Source organism: Sinocyclocheilus anshuiensis, unplaced genomic scaffold (genome assembly GCF_001515605.1).
Source record: "Sinocyclocheilus anshuiensis isolate Anshui unplaced genomic scaffold, SAMN03320099.WGS_v1.1 scaffold617, whole genome shotgun sequence".
Taxonomy (NCBI): domain Eukaryota; kingdom Metazoa; phylum Chordata; class Actinopteri; order Cypriniformes; family Cyprinidae; genus Sinocyclocheilus; species Sinocyclocheilus anshuiensis.
Window position 1 is genome coordinate 1,150,703 of NW_015539890.1, and position 15,804 is coordinate 1,166,506.

The 15,804-nt window shown below is 38.8% G+C and overlaps 1 protein-coding gene across 3 annotated transcripts in view; it reads right to left on the reverse strand.

Annotated features, from left to right (window-relative positions):
- Nucleotides 1-15,804, reverse strand: part of LOC107685771 (YLP motif-containing protein 1-like) — a 26,200-nt gene that overhangs the window by 6,568 nt on the left and 3,828 nt on the right. For 2 of the 3 annotated variants that reach the window (XM_016482487.1, XM_016482485.1), the window contains exons 2-17: nucleotides 10,873-11,070; nucleotides 9,110-9,307; nucleotides 8,393-8,961; nucleotides 6,203-8,302; nucleotides 5,972-6,095; nucleotides 5,700-5,856; nucleotides 5,530-5,619; nucleotides 5,283-5,445; nucleotides 4,914-5,071; nucleotides 4,224-4,378; nucleotides 4,081-4,143; nucleotides 3,579-3,698; nucleotides 3,314-3,490; nucleotides 3,097-3,180; nucleotides 2,891-2,974; nucleotides 2,707-2,787 (exon numbers count right to left, since the gene is read on the reverse strand). In XM_016482487.1, the coding sequence (XP_016337973.1) occupies nucleotides 2,707-2,787; nucleotides 2,891-2,974; nucleotides 3,097-3,180; nucleotides 3,314-3,490; nucleotides 3,579-3,698; nucleotides 4,081-4,143; nucleotides 4,224-4,378; nucleotides 4,914-5,071; nucleotides 5,283-5,445; nucleotides 5,530-5,619; nucleotides 5,700-5,856; nucleotides 5,972-6,095; nucleotides 6,203-8,302; nucleotides 8,393-8,961; nucleotides 9,110-9,307; nucleotides 10,873-11,070 (4,521 nt within the window). The remainder of the gene's footprint in view (nucleotides 1-2,706; nucleotides 2,788-2,890; nucleotides 2,975-3,096; nucleotides 3,181-3,313; nucleotides 3,491-3,578; nucleotides 3,699-4,080; nucleotides 4,144-4,223; nucleotides 4,379-4,913; nucleotides 5,072-5,282; nucleotides 5,446-5,529; nucleotides 5,620-5,699; nucleotides 5,857-5,971; nucleotides 6,096-6,202; nucleotides 8,303-8,392; nucleotides 8,962-9,109; nucleotides 9,308-10,872; nucleotides 11,071-15,804) is intronic. The other variant, XM_016482486.1, reaches the window with a different exon arrangement.

Here is a 15,804-nt window from a genome sequence, read left to right on the forward strand (position 1 = left end):
ATATATATATATATATATATATATGTATATATATGTGTATATATATATATATATATATATATAGTTAACATGAATGCTGCATATTTTGTAAGCGCATATATGTACACATACAATAATTCAGATCTTTAAAAATATTAGAAATCAGTGTTACAAGGTATTGAACTGAACAGCCAGGTTGTTAAGAGATCTAGTGTTTTACAAAGATCTCAACAATTGTCTCTAACATCCCAGGTGTTTTAAATTTAAAATATAATCAGTGTTATCTGTGAAAAGTAAGGAGTACTACTGACAACAGCACAGAAATAAAAGCCTTTACTGATACCGACACCAGTAAAGAAGAATGACATGACAATGTTGAGACTAAAACAAAGATATTTTTTATAAAAATAGTAATGGTTAACTGAATTTCTTGTGTTTGGCAGCTGCGATGATAAACACTGTTTGCTTTGGCCTTTAATTTCAAAGCCAGGCTTCATTCAGATGCCAAACCAAGTCATATTCTGAAATTCTCACACTTTCATCTTAGTTTACAAAGTCTGTCATCTTAATTTTAACATCAAAAAACAAATAGTTGGTCACAAAGCTGAATGTTACGTTATAATGTTATGTTGGATATTATGGACAAACTATTAATTATTTGTCTTGAATGTGTAAAAGGACAAACTTACTAAAAATGCTTAAGTCTGCATGACCTTTTTCAAAATGTAATGCGAATTATGTAAAACAACATGAGTCATGCTGTCTAAAACAGACTAAAATATATATATTTTTTTTTAGAAAAGCTTAGTGTGCCTAATTTGGCCACCATTTAGTTCAACTATTCTTTAACCCCAATCTTTAATGCCAAGACAGACCAACATCTTTTAAAGTTCATCTTAATGCCTTATGTAAGAGCTTCCTTGCTTTCTTACAATATTCTATAGCTATCCACTGCATTACACGGTTACTACATTTTTACTGTAATTCAAACTCATTAACCCTAGGTAAAGCTAGCAATGATCAAAGAATAAACAGAAATCAGGCTTCAGCAAGCAATTCTGCAGCATTTATCATTTATATTATACTGATATTTTATGAACAATAGGACAGGTTGGTTTTCCTGACATGGTGGTTATTTGGTTTAGGTCTTCACACACTTTGTTTTATTCTAAGCCACAAAGATAAGACTTGTGCAGAGCTTCCTACAAGACAAAACTGAGAAGCTTTCAGGAAGTCTTGCAATCAAATTCAAGTCCCATGATAAAAGGTCCATATTAGGAACTCAACTATAACATCAGGCAAGACATACCATTTTGGTGTGCTTCTGTGTGAATGTCATACTAATAGTGATGCTGTTTAATATTCGGCTAAATAAAATAAGATGAAGACAAAACGGCCAAATCAAGAGACATTCTTGCATACTGTACATCTAGAATACAGCAAACAAAAGCTGACTTATAATTAAAGCTACTCAAAACTACATTCAAGTGCAGCCAATCCACTTTTTGAGTCACTCACCTTTGAGTTCAATATGGAGGCTTCTCATCAGCAAAATTAACAAATATATTCAGGAAGACTTTATACTACAGTCCATTCTAATAAAGTTGTAATAGACCTAATCCATAAATTTGACTCTAATGGTTAACCTGTTACAAAAACTGCTGTTTGCAAAAAAAAAAAAAAAAAAAAAAAAAACTTTTTTTAAAATAAAAATGGAAAATATGAGCTATATAGTATTACAATATTGCTCAGTACAGCCATTTAAATATAATTGTTTGCCTTATTATATTTTGAGCCATAAATTTACATGCCTTTCATAATATCTGTAGATTAGTATTGCTTTAAGCGTGGCGTCACTATGTGCGTAACTCGTCCCGCAACAAAACAGAGGCAGTTCATGACCCCTTTAAATATTTTCAAGCTTTTACAACCACAAATTTTTGCTACAAAGTACAGATCGCAATAATAAACAAAGTCAAGATTTCAGATAGATTTAGAACTATATAACTATTAAAATACACATACACAAAGTTGCAATCAATCATGACAAAGTTTGAAGCTGTGTATATGCTCTCTTTTGATAAGAGTGCGAACACTCAAAACACACTTGAACATTAATGTCCCAAGTGATGTTTGTGTGATCATAAAAGGTTGTATCAATTTGTAAAAGGGCATAATTGACCCAGTACCATAAACTATTTATAAAAAAAAAAAAAAAAAAAAAAAAAAAACTTTTAAAAACAGACATATTTTAAGTCTCAAATGTATAGCAAGTTAAATAATATTTTAATTAGCTAAAATTTTTAGATCCATTAATATGAAAATTGAGGACAAATGTACAGATATTCTCCATTATATATATACAATTACAGGGTATTTAAGCTAAATGTGATCAAGCACTTTCAAGCACTTCAAAGAAAATCAAGTCACTGCCTTTAGTGACGTTTGCTGTTGCCAATATATTTGATTGTGAAAGCATTTAATAATCCATAATAAGAATATGGATTGCAATTATACCAAATAGCCCCGGAGAGCCCCGTCACAGAAATATATATATTTTTTTTATTTGTTTCACTTTTGTCAACTTGGATTGAGAAAGAGTATCCTGTGACTTTGATGCATGCTTTGAATACTTACCTTGTTTTGGGGGTCATGTTTAAAGTAACTACAAAATCACAGTTTTCAATTGTTAGATGAAAGCAGCATGCATGAAAAGAGAGGTCCTACCAGATCAGTCTCGTCGTCATCTTCCTGTTTCACTTCAGCTTTTGGTTCTTCTTCAGATGGGTTGAAGTCTTCCATCTCCACCTATCACAAAAGCACTTTGTGTTACTATGAGAAGGAAACCAGCATAAAGAAAAAACATTTACAATTCCTTTACTGAACATAATGGGTGTCATCAAACACTTACATCTTCAATCGCAGCGTCCTGCAGTAGAGACCTGATATCTAGTCGTAGCATATGGGGTGGTGCAGATTCCCAGCCACTGGCCAGCTGTGTGCAACAAGCATATCATTAGCCAGGCTTCTGAACATTTACATCATATAATTCTGCTGATCAATGGAAAAAAAACGGCAGGCTCAAACTCCAAACACAAATCAAGTTAAAGAAACTACCTTTGTAATATCCTTTAGTGTTCGTCCATGTATGTTTCTCTTTGCACATGTTTGGTGATCAGTGGTGATTTCAGCTAAGTACACCTGAGAATAAAAAAAGTTATAGTACAGTTAGGTAGAGATAAAAAGTATAAAAAGTTGCTCTACAGATATGACTAGCCTTGCCATTCATTCCTAGCAGCTACTTAAATGTACTTGAAATGCCAAGGAAGCTCACCTCAAACCCCTTCGTCTTAGCAGCACTCCAGAACTGGTCAAAGTACTTCACTTTATCATTGATGGCATCCAGGATTATGAAGGGAAAAAATCCATCATCCAGTGTTTTCTTGAATGTCTTCAGCATGCTGCTTCGATAAGTATCTTCCATTTCTGGTTCATATTCATATTCAAGAACCTGATGAAGAAGGTCAGAAAGCTTAGCACGATCAGTTGAGGTAAGTGAGTGGATTTCTCATTTGAAATGAATGACGAACAGATCAAACCTTGGTCTTGACACGCTTCCCAGAATCAGGGTCCTTCTCAACTTTTTCCACTTCAGTCATGAAATAGTCATCTAGACCAAGAACTCTGGGTGGCGCACCACCGCATTCAACCTCTTTATCCTATATCAACAAAGGCAAATTTACTTAATGGATTCATTAAAATGAAAGTAAATTGCAAAAAAAAAGCAAATAGAAAATCTTAGATTAACAAGTTTTTGGTTATATGCAGTCTCTTCGGCTCAGAGCATCTCATCTCAAGCATTTCAAGCTATGCAAGCTTGATTTTGTGTGTTAGCATGTTTATAGCTGAAAAACACATACAGTTCATCAATAATAAAGACATTAAAATCAACTCCCTTATCCACCCTCAAGGCTGAGGTTTGTTTCTACACGAGTATATGCCAAGTTTACCATCAGGAACAGCTGAGGCCAACATGTTTGAGAAAAATAACATGAACGTTAAGCTCAGCAGCAAATATGGAGACAAAACAAAGCATATTACCCTAATAAGTTTTGCAACATGACTTTTGCCACTTCCAGGTAACCCACGCATGATGACCACAATCTGAAAAGGAAGAAAACGGTGAGTATGGTATTCAGAAGATGATTATTCAAAAGGAGATTCAGAAGATAATTGTAGCATACCCTATCAGGCCGAGTTGATCGACCTGGCGGTTTGAGGATGTCTTCAGCATTCTTTGTCTCTGGTTTCTTCTCCACACGAGGGGGCGCAACAGGAGCAGAAGGGGGCAGTGATGTGGGTGGTGGAGGGCGCTCATCTGGATAGCTCCTCCGATCACCTGAGTAAGAAATACAGGCATCTTACACAGTTCTCAACTTTTCAAACTTAACAATAACTCAGTTATTTATGGTAAACGGCATTCACTTTTGAATTAGCTTGTGTGAACAGGACTCTTCTAAGCGTGTAATTTCTGTGCCACTAGCCAAACTAGACAAACAAATATTCTCATCCCAAGTCACAACATTAGCTGAGCCAATGTTGCTGTGTTGAGATGGTCAGGTTGATCAAACAAACAAATATTGTTTGATTAAGCCATAGTGTAATCAGCAGAGTTCTTACAGAAGTTGCATTAAAGATGGAATAGAAGTATTTAAAAAACAAAAAAAAACATGACATGCATCAGCTTTAAAATAGTGCTGTCAAACGATTAATCGTGAATGCAAAATGTGTGTGTATTTATATATACACCTAATAAATATACACAGTACACACACATATATCATGTAAACAAAAACTTTTATTTTGAATGCGATTAATCGTTTGACAGCACTACTTTAAAAATAAAGAGATGGATTCTTTTATAATTCACTTACTACCATAGCTTGAGGATCCATGGTCATAATGCTCAAGACTCCTTTCATAGGAAGACCTGTCATAGCTTGTTCGGTTATAAACCTCACGATCCCTGCTTGAGCGGCTTGGGTGATCTCTTTCTCTGTCTCGGTGTCCGGGACGAGGCCCAAGTGGAGGTCTGAAACCAGACACAAAAAACCAACATATCAAAAGAACATTCCAAATATATGCCACCACACTTTTTTTCCAGTCCAAATTGGTGCACAGACATTTTGATGTAGATAAGGAAATGTTTACCAGTAAATTAAGTAATATGGGCATAATATGCATAAAACTCAACATATGCAACTATGAAAAAGGATGCAGCAGTATGGTCTGGAAGTACTTACCGTTCTTCTCGTAAGAAACGATCCCTTTCATATCTGTCTCTCTCATAATCCAGATGTGGCTTCTCCCTGTACGGATCTCTCTCCCAATCCCTGTCATAATCTCTGGGACCACCATATGGGTCACTTCTTCTGTCATAGTATGGGTCTCTGTGGCCAAGCAATTCTAATGAAAGAGAGAGGTTGATCACAGATGTGAATTAAAATAAACCAACACAGTGTTCCATCATATTCACAGAACAGAACCAACCTTTCTCATAAGATCGCTCAGATGGTGGTGGAGCAGGCCTCAACACAATCCTCTCTCCATAAGAAATCCTTTCCACTGTTGAACCAGCATCTGCTTAATAAAAAACCCAAATGTAGTTTGTCTAAATACATTTAGAATCAAATCAGTTGAGAGGTAGAACGTGTACAGACCACGGCCATGCCCATAGTCCACTGTTTTAGCAATGAATGAGGCTGTAGGGGCAGGAGCTGAAGAAGAACGAAGGAAGCCTGTAGATTGATTTGAATGGGGCAAACCAGCTTCCAAAGGCTGATTAGTCTGTCCCGTTTCTGACAATAAATTGGTAGCCTTTAAGAAAAAGAAATGGTCAAGCAATCAGTAGTTTTTCAATAACATGTTCTTGCAATATTGGAGATTAGTTTCTGAATCAAGGAGCGTAATTTGAAACTCAAGTTTGGCATACCTGCAGAGCACTTTTAACTTCAGGTGGAATTTCTAATCCAAGAATTCCAGCGTGAAGTTCTGAAGGCAACCCGGCTGACTCTGTGTTCGAAGCTTCTCCCAAAACCTTGCTTTCCTGGAGCTCTCTATGAGCAAACATGTCATCCAAGTTAATATTTTAACCTCAGCCAGTTGGGACTATTTGACTTGATTGCGGTTTAATTAATGATATACTGATGGGAACTCCTTTTACCTTATCATTTTCAACTCCTGGGCAGCTTTGAGAATGATTTCATGCTGCCTTTGAGAAAGAGCAAGTACGGTTTTAGTTGCACTAGGTGAAGACTGCTCAAGTGGAGTATCCAGGGCTTGAGTTGCGGGCAGGCCAGCTAGCGGCTCTGGGTTATGTTCATAAAAGGGCTCCGTTTCACCAACTGGATGAGAGTAGGCTCTCTCTGGTGGGGGTGGGCTCCTTTCCCAATCAGAACGAGAGTGATAAGGAGGCTCCCTGTCACGTTCTTGATAAGGTGGTCCTCTTCGCTCCTCTCTATACCGATCCTCATCATCATATGGGAATGACCTTTCTCTTCCCTCTAACCAATGATCCTCTCTAATGTGCTCTGGGGGGCGACGTGGTGGATAGTCTTGGTCAAGTTGCTCCCTGCCCCATTCCTCCCGAGAACCGTAATACTCATTGTCTTGTTCGTAATCTTGATACTCACGAGTTGGCCCTCTGTACGTGTCATCCTCGGCACCATACGGTACACCATATTCTTCCTCATAATTTTCTTCTTCATGGGGTGGAGGGCCATGCCACCTCTCCCTTGGCATTGGGGGTCTCATGGGAGGTCTTCTAATCTCCATTTCATGGGGAGGCATAGGAGGACGTCTCAGCCCTCTCCCACGAGGATGAGCCCATCCAGGTTCTCGGTCCATTTCTTCTTCATATCCAAGAGGACCAGCTGGTTCCCTTGCCAAGATTTCATGAGGTGCTGGTGGCCCTCTCATGTCTCGCTCCATCATGTCATGGCGGGGTGGTGGTGGTCCCCATGGGCCTAGACCACGTCTGAACCGTGGTCCCATTACCCCACGTGGTCCCATGTGAGGAGGTCCATGTGGGGGACCAGGAGGAGGGGGGCGCCTTGGACCATGAAGCATAAATCGAGGATGAAAAGGGGGTTTTCTGGGGCCACCTGGAGGAAAAGGAGGTCTAGCATGCATGGGAGGTCTTCTCTCTGTCCAGTATGGATCTTCTTCCTCCCAGTATTCTTGTGGTTCTTCCCCCCAGTTTTCATCTGGATGAGTGCTCTCTGGGTGCTCCCTGTGACCCACTGGAGGTCTTCTCTCTCTAGGCATTTCATAGTACTCTTCCGGGAAGTGTTCCTCCTCTGGATGCCACATCTCATGGGGTGCTTCCTGGTCATCCATTTCTCCAGGACCTTCCAAAGGGGGGTCTCTCCAAGCCGAATCCTGGTCCTCTCCATGCGTTATGTCATCTGGTTGCTGATGGTCATAGGGATCCTCTGACATAATATCTCTCTGACAGTTAGGATCAACCATTTGTCCTCCGTATTGTCCTCGGCCACGCGCACGGCCCCTGCCTCTGAGAGGCACTGGTCCTTGGCCCCTTCCCCTTCCTCGGGTTACCTGCGGTGGACCTGTTTGATTCATCACATGTGGCCCCCTAGGAGCCTCCTTAGGTGTATCAGGTTTAAACTTATCTTGAGGAGGCTTCGCTTGTTGTGGTGGCCTGTTAGTAACATTGTTTGTTTTAGACATTGTTGGTTGTGAGCTTGGCTTCTGAGAGTTTTTGTTGGTGGTGTTTGGACTTTCTGTTGGTAGGGAAGGTTTAGTAGTATCTTCTTTTAACTTATCCTGCTTTGCAGTATCAGCAATGGTACCGTCAGATGTATTATCCTTAGTTTGAGGAATGGGTCCACTCTGAATAAAAAATCCATCCACTGAGTCCAATATGTCATCTGTCAGTGACGGACCAGTGGAAGCACCATCTTTTTTGATATTTTGATCTTGACCACTTTTGTTTTTTTCTGGGCCTGTTTGAGATTGGGCAACAGGTGGTGCAGTAGGTTTTGCTGCTGGTTGCTTTGTTTGAATGCCAGGGACAGGACTAGATTGCGCTCCATACCCTGGTTGTTGAGGAGGGACAGGGGGTCTTTCAAATCGTGTAGGTACATTCTGCCTAGGGGGGTTCTCAGGTCTTGCTGGAGGCCCAGGGTGAGGAGGATTACCTCTGGGAGGTCGGTTAAATCGCTGACCACCGTCAAATCTAGGTGGTGCACTAAACCGTTGCTGGTGTGGCTGTTCAAACCGTGGGCCTCTAGGACCTTCAAACCTGAAAAAGGAAATATGAAAAATCAGTAATCTAGCTCCAGAAAAATGTGTTAATAAAGTTTGCAATCCTGATCATTCTTGAATGCATTACCTTGGGCCACCAAATCTTCCATGAGGCCCAGGGGGCCCAGGAGGTCCAGGAGGACGAAACCCTAGTCCAGGTAGTCCAGCAGTTTTACCTGTTTCAGAGACAGAATTTGACCCAGAAGATGGGAAAGGTTCTGCAGGTAATGGCCCCTGTGGAATAACAGGTCCAGATGGTGGTGGGACCTGTGGTGAAGGTCCTGGCAAGGCATCCATGTTAACTGGTGGAGGCATAGATGGAAGCCCTGGGTTGGCTAAATGCATGTTTCCATCTGGTCCAGGGAGTCGATGCTGCCCATATGGTCCCATCATGCCTCCATATGGAGGAGCTGTACCATACTGATGCTGCATAGCTCTTAGAGATGTGACTCTCTCTTGCAGATGAGCTGAAGTTGAATTCATTTGCTCTTGCCATTGTCTCCACTGGGCTTCGTAATCATGTAGCTGGTCTTTGTGTGGGTATGCCTGAAACTGTTCTAACCACAAATTAAAGTGCCTGTCCCACTCTTGGTACAAGGGAGCAAATCGCTGTTGCTGCATTTCGTAGTGTTGCAATTGCATCTCCAAGGGCATTGTCTGGTGGATAGAATTAAACAACCATAATAAAATTATATTGTTATTTTGGTGCTTTTTCTTATGTTTTTGCTCTATACAAAAATATTTTCTAAGCTCACCAAACAAATTAAGAACCACTAACAGATTTAATAGAACAAAAACACTGCACCTGTAGATGTGCTGGCTGTTGAATAACCTGCTGGTACTGTTGCAGGACCTGCTGTAGTTGAGCATGCTCTTGCATCAGTGCCTGGTACTGAATGCTGGCCCTTTGATGCTGTACATGCTGCCAATGGGCAGCTGCTGCCTGCAGCTGCTGAAGACGTGCTGCTTCAGCTGGGTCTCCTGTATCAGTGATGCCACTGGGCTGTAGTAAATATCAGTAATCAATTAAATATGAATAATCAGTTAAGGGTGTGCTATATCATAATGTCCACGATAATACCGGTATAACTTTTTGCATGATAAAAAAAAGTGTCATATCGCGATATCAATGATATAGCGACGCAATGACGTATGGCACATTTATGTTCCCTAGCGCGCACAACAACACCACAAACACAATAGGTGTGTTCGACCTGAAGCAGCGCTGCGCAGACTGAGAGGTGTATGACATCAAAGTATCGCGAGAGCGGTTCTAAAGCATATTCATGCGCACACTCTTACCGTCAAAAATAGGCGAGGCACCTATCTTTAGCGAAGCGGCTCGGAGAATGAAAAATGCCCTTCATTTTTTTTTGTTTACTTATTTACTTATTTAACCAGGAAGGTCCAATTGAGATACAATATCTCTGAACGCTGGCCCTTTGATGCTGTACATGCTGCCAATGGGCATAAGCGCGGCTAACGCTAATATAATGAGCATTAGAATGAAGTTTCTTTATTAACTATTTAATGCTTCTATAACTTTTATTAGGGTAAAAAAAAACAGGAGAACATGATGATATTTACTCTTTTTACACACCAGAGGCTTTTAAATGAATTGTGAATCTAAAATATGCGTGTTAGAGAATGTACAAATGGTTAACATTTCATATCAGTCAGAAAAGCAGTTCTGGGCTTTTTTTTTTTTTTTTTTTTTTAAACATATGTCACCAGGTTCAAATTTACAAAGCACTAGTTAGTGCCAGCATTCATACAATGTTTCCAATCAATAATTCAGTTGCTTGAGGAAATGTTTGGATCAGCTGTGGCTGATTCCAGGAAGAATAAGAAAAGAGAGACAATGTGAGCAGTGAACAGCACATAGAGTAGAGTCCATGGATGAGATGTACCCAAAAAACAGACATGAAAACTTTCTCTGTTAATGCACAAACCAGGGCCAGACCTCTCACAGAGAATACCACAGTAGAGCTTGGCACTATAACGCTAGTGCAAATTAGCATACGACAGCTTTTTCATCTGTACCACCATGGATTTTTGTTGGGTAGCACCATTACAACTATTTTCTGCAGTTCACAGCCAGTTTTCTTAATTTAAAGAGGGTTTCCCTCCAGTCTTAATGAGCAATTCATGCTCTTTCTTGACTATAAGTAAGGAATTCTCTCAGTTCATCTCATTGGTATTGTCATCTGTCAGATTTGGCACTTTTGTAAGGAATGCTGCTGTACCATCTGTGTTAACTCCAGCATTTTTTCTTATTTCATCTCTCTCTGCCATTAATACCTGACCCTGCACAGTAGTTAATTCAGCTTTATAAAACGGATCTGGTATTGGTACCAAACACTGAAATTTTACAACAAAAAAAAACTGACAACACTATCATACACACTAGTCAACATCTGAAGTGGATCAAAACCTTTTATCAAAGTTGTCCTAAAACACGTTCTTGTCTTAAGACAACTTTGAACTTTTTTGATCCACTTCAAATGTTGACTACTGTAAATAGAATATATGAACAAAACACTATATATTACTCAGGAAAAAAATTACCTTTGATTCCTCTGGTGGTGGGGGAGGAGGTTCCTCTTTGGGAGGTGGGGGTGGAGGGGTGCTCTTTGGGGGTTCAACTGGAGGCGGTGGAGCAGGAGCATTGCTTCCATTAGATGAATTTTGATTCTGCTTAGCCTTCTCGTTTTTCAGCCTCTGCAAATTTTGACGGTGCTGCTGATACCAATATTCCTGCTGCTCCTGTATACAATAAATACAAATGCTACAAATATTTCTATAATGTTTGATTAACCATATTCCTTGAATTCAAATAAGAATCACATGATATCTTACAATACAACAATGACAATAATACTGAAACCATACAATTGCAGTGAGACCATTTTTGAATCTGAACAAACAGGCAAAGAAGCTAACTTGTTGAAATAAAAAAAAAAAAAGTTATTTGTACAACACTATTCTCTCCCACAGTTCTGACTTCAAGCAAGAAAAAAAAAGAATTATTTTATGAACCCATCAACAAGCTACTGATTTTCTCTACAATATGGAAGGAATAATTGTAGCGTAAATTAGCGTGTATACGAGGACGTTAACTATGATATGATAACTGACAGGCCAGTTTACGTGAAAGGATTCACATAACTATGCAATAGTGCAGTTCAAAAGACAATTATGCCACAGTAGCATGTTCCAACACTTCAGGGATCAACACTTGAGCCCGACCGATATATCGTTTAGCCGATATTATCGGCCGATATGAGCCTGTTGCCGATATATCGGTATCGGCGAATATGCCGCCGATATGAAATTCTTTTTTACAGAACATATAACGCAGATTAAATGCTTCTGAATGGTGTAATTACTTAGTCTTTCCAGCAGAGTGCGCTCCATTGTTTGCTACTGGTTACCCAGGTCAGTGTAGTGTAGAGATGCGTGGATGAGCTCAAACTTCAACAGAGTACGCTGCTTCAAATTATCCGCCCGCCACCCACCCGCACCTATATTTGATCGTCACATTACAATGATTCTAATTCTTAGTTTTGCATGATGATATGATGAATGGATGGTTCCTTTTTAACAGCAGATTCAGTGACGTTAGAGACTAGAGCTGATCTGCGCATCACGGCACGCGTCTGCGGCACATTAAAGACTGTGTTAAGCCCCGTTCACACCAAGAACGATAACTATAAAGATAACGATATTAGCGTCCACACCAGCAAACTATATAGTCTGTTTATTCTAAGCGCACATGCGTCTGCCGCTTTAAATTCTTAAGCTCGTTACAGCAGGATGGATTCTGATTGGCTGCCAGTGTTTTATCATTCATCAGCTGGAAAAAAAAATAGTTTTGAAAGTGATCACAACTATATAGTTCCTCTGTATCGTTATCGTTATAGTTGTGGTGTGAACTATGCTATTCTTTAATATTGAGAACGATTTTTAGAACTATATCTTTATCGTTATCTTTATAGTTATCGTGCTTGGTGTGAACGGGTCTTTACGGCCACCGGAGCTGATCGCAGTCACTCAGTCAATGCTGGTGTTTATACCGGCCGTGCCACGGCCCAGAACTCATACTTATCACATCGGTCACATCACATCGTGCGACAAAATACAATATTTCTATTGTATTTTGTCTCCCCGCTCGTGTCCGGTGTAGAATAGAACCCATTATAATCAGTGATGTTGTCTACACTGGCTGCAGCAAACTGATGCCTTGTTCTATTTATGACGTGCTGCCACAAAGTTCAAATGATTTTCAACGGTCGCTTTGTCGCGTCCTGTTGCGGCGCAGACACGGTGTCAGCATAGTTTGTCAGTACAGTCAGTAATGTAGCAGATTGAAAAGTTAGTATCTTTCTGCAGTCCAACAGACGGCAGTGCGGTGGTGGCTTGTGTCTGTTGAATGGTGATTTAACGCTATGTTGTCACCTAGTTAGAGAGACTCAATGCTAAGTAAATAAATAGCAATGTCCCTGTCTTTTACTCTCACGAGTCTCACAATGAGCTTATCATATTTGTTTGCTACATTAGTAGGGCCCTGTGATTTCTGCGATGCAGAAAACATGGACGGAATCCAGTCATAAAAACGGAATTTACTATATAACGCGGAATTTCATGGAATTTGTCTTATGCATCAAAAATAAGACAAATTCCATTAAATTCCGCGTTATATAGTAAATTCCGTTTTTATGACTGGATTCCGTCCATGTTTTATATATATAGACTCTGTCTGTGATTGCCTTACACAGTTACCTTGTTTAATTTCTTAATTCAAGTTATATATATATATTTTGTTCTATTTGTTTTAAGTTATTTATAAGTGAAGTGAAGTTTACTGCACTGATGTCAGACTCATTTTGAATAATAAAGTTTGTTAAATTGTTAAATACCCTGCCTCCACTACATAGGCCTATGTTTGTCACATCATTATAAGTGTTTGATCACCACATTTGAGTTATCATTGCAAAAAATGTGTTTTTGTATATATATTCTGTTTATGTAGGCTATATACTGTATTCCATATACAGTACTGTCAAAAGTTTGGACACACAAATGGGAATTGTGTCAAAACTTTTGACTACACTGTACTATAATATAGCCTATACATAAAGAATATCTTTTTTTACTCCCTAATATCGGTATCGGCCCCCAAAAAACCCATATCGGTCGGGCTCGAATCAACACAAGATTTTTTCTACTGGCTCGGTCGGACACACACAGTCGGGCCAGTGGTTCAAATTTTTACTTGCCCTGCCAACATTTTCACTAGCCCTGCCACAAAAAAATAAAATTGTTTCGGTTATTGTTTTTGATCTGTTAACTTGTATTCTAATAAATAAGCTTATATGACACCAATATTTTAGATACCAATTAAATTTTACAATTCTCTATTTCAATTTCGATACCACATCAAAAATCACTAGCCAAAATTAAACATAAATATAAAGTTTAAACAGTATTAAAGACAAGTGACAGCCAGTAAATAAGAACAAATGAACAAATTACAATAGCACAATTAAATATAGGCCTATAGCACAAAAATAGAAATTAAATTATGCTTTAGGTTTTCATGTTCGTAGATGTTCAGGAACAGAAATTGAAAAATCACATAAAATAACATTTGCATATTCTTCACTCTGTGTTGCACCTTGATTTTTCATAGCCATTTGAAATTAGAGGCAACCACTGCATTTTAAACACGAATTGAAAAAAAAGTGCAATGTTTGATTTATATTAGACTGAATAATTTCAAAATCTGAAGCAAAAACAGAATAACCTGACTTTAGCTTTGTGAAGTTATGCTACATAAAACATCTGTATGAAACAGAAAAAGTAGACGGGCTGAATGAGACGCAGATTCACTCTCTGACAACAGGCGGCGCTTATGGTACAGTAATACAGCATTTCCTTGGTTACCGCTGTAAACAGCAGCGCTGTGTTAAAATAAAAATTAATTTAATTTTAAATTAATTTACATTTTTAATTAAATTAACACTAATTTAAATGCATCTTACGGAGACAAAATGAAAAGAAAACGTCATTTCTGAAAACACTCAGTTCCGTTCCCCTCAGAAACACATTCATATAAAATTCTATATACAATTCAATGTTTGGATTTTCTTCCTATATTTCGCGCATTGTGAACAGTGATCTTGTTCTGCCTGCTACAGTATTTTCTCCTCTTTGTGTCCGTCTTCAGCATCTCTGGCCTCTGTCAATGACCGTTTACAGCCTAAGTATAATAATAACGTAATATTTCCACACAAATCGCCATTGGGAAAATTATTGCAGTGCAGTTTGTGTGCAAGCACGGAACAGAAGACAGTCTGAAATAAATAAAACAAAAAATGTCCGGTAGATCGGTGCATCTGTACTCCAGTGTATAAATTCAATATAGATTAATCACTGTTAAAGCTACAAAGTTACTTGCCAGGACGGGTATTTTGACATACTTTTGTATGTGTTTGCCCGTTCAGGCGGCTGTCTGTGTGCGCGCTGTTCACACAGAACACAGCGAGCGAGTACTGAAAGGGGTTGTCTTTCACGACCAAATGCTTTTTATTCGCTTGAATTTTTACATTAACGAGTCTTAAAAACACATGCAAATGATCAAATGTTGTGACGACACTGCAGTGGCCCGAACGGGCAAGTGACAAATCCGTCCAATGTCCAGAATATGGAGATAGAATTGTTGCTTAATTCCAAATAAATGGATTATGATCCACAAATAAATGTAAAGAGATTAACAAAAATTAAACCTAGACAAATAAATAGAATGAGATCCACAAATAAACCTTAAAGTTTCACAAACATTAATTAAATTCACAAATAAATAAAATGAGATTTGCAAAAAAAAAACATTCACAAATATATATTTATATCACAACCACAACTTTGCCTGGCATTTATTTGTGAATCGCGTCCTGTGCATTTGTAGATATCTGCACGCGTTTATGAATCGCGTCCTGTGCATTTGCGAAATGTGAAACATTTCTTGCATCAAGACGTGCTGACAATCCACAAATACGTGAGGACTCCACCCACCGTCTACTCAAGCCAATCAGATAACAGCCTTTAAATCACGGCTATGGGAACAACGCTATACTGGATTCAAACGCGTTATGGAAGCGTCATGTTATTCAATATGGAAATAAAAGCGTCAATAAGTAACTGACTAATAAATAACTGAACTCAACCTCATAATAAACATCTGTTTGTGTAATAGGTTAAATTGCCGTCACACAACAGCTAACAACATTTCCCAGTTTTTCAGTCAAGCCGATGTATATGAGTTGCTATGTGGATCTAACGATATTTGATACCGGCATATCCCTAATATATATAAGCATTTTTTACATTTATAAAGCCATTTTTTCTTAAAGGTCCCATATTGTACACCTTTCTGGAGTTTTATTTGAGGTTTTGATGTCCTTAAGAATATATATTTGCGGTATAAGTACCAAAAACCAT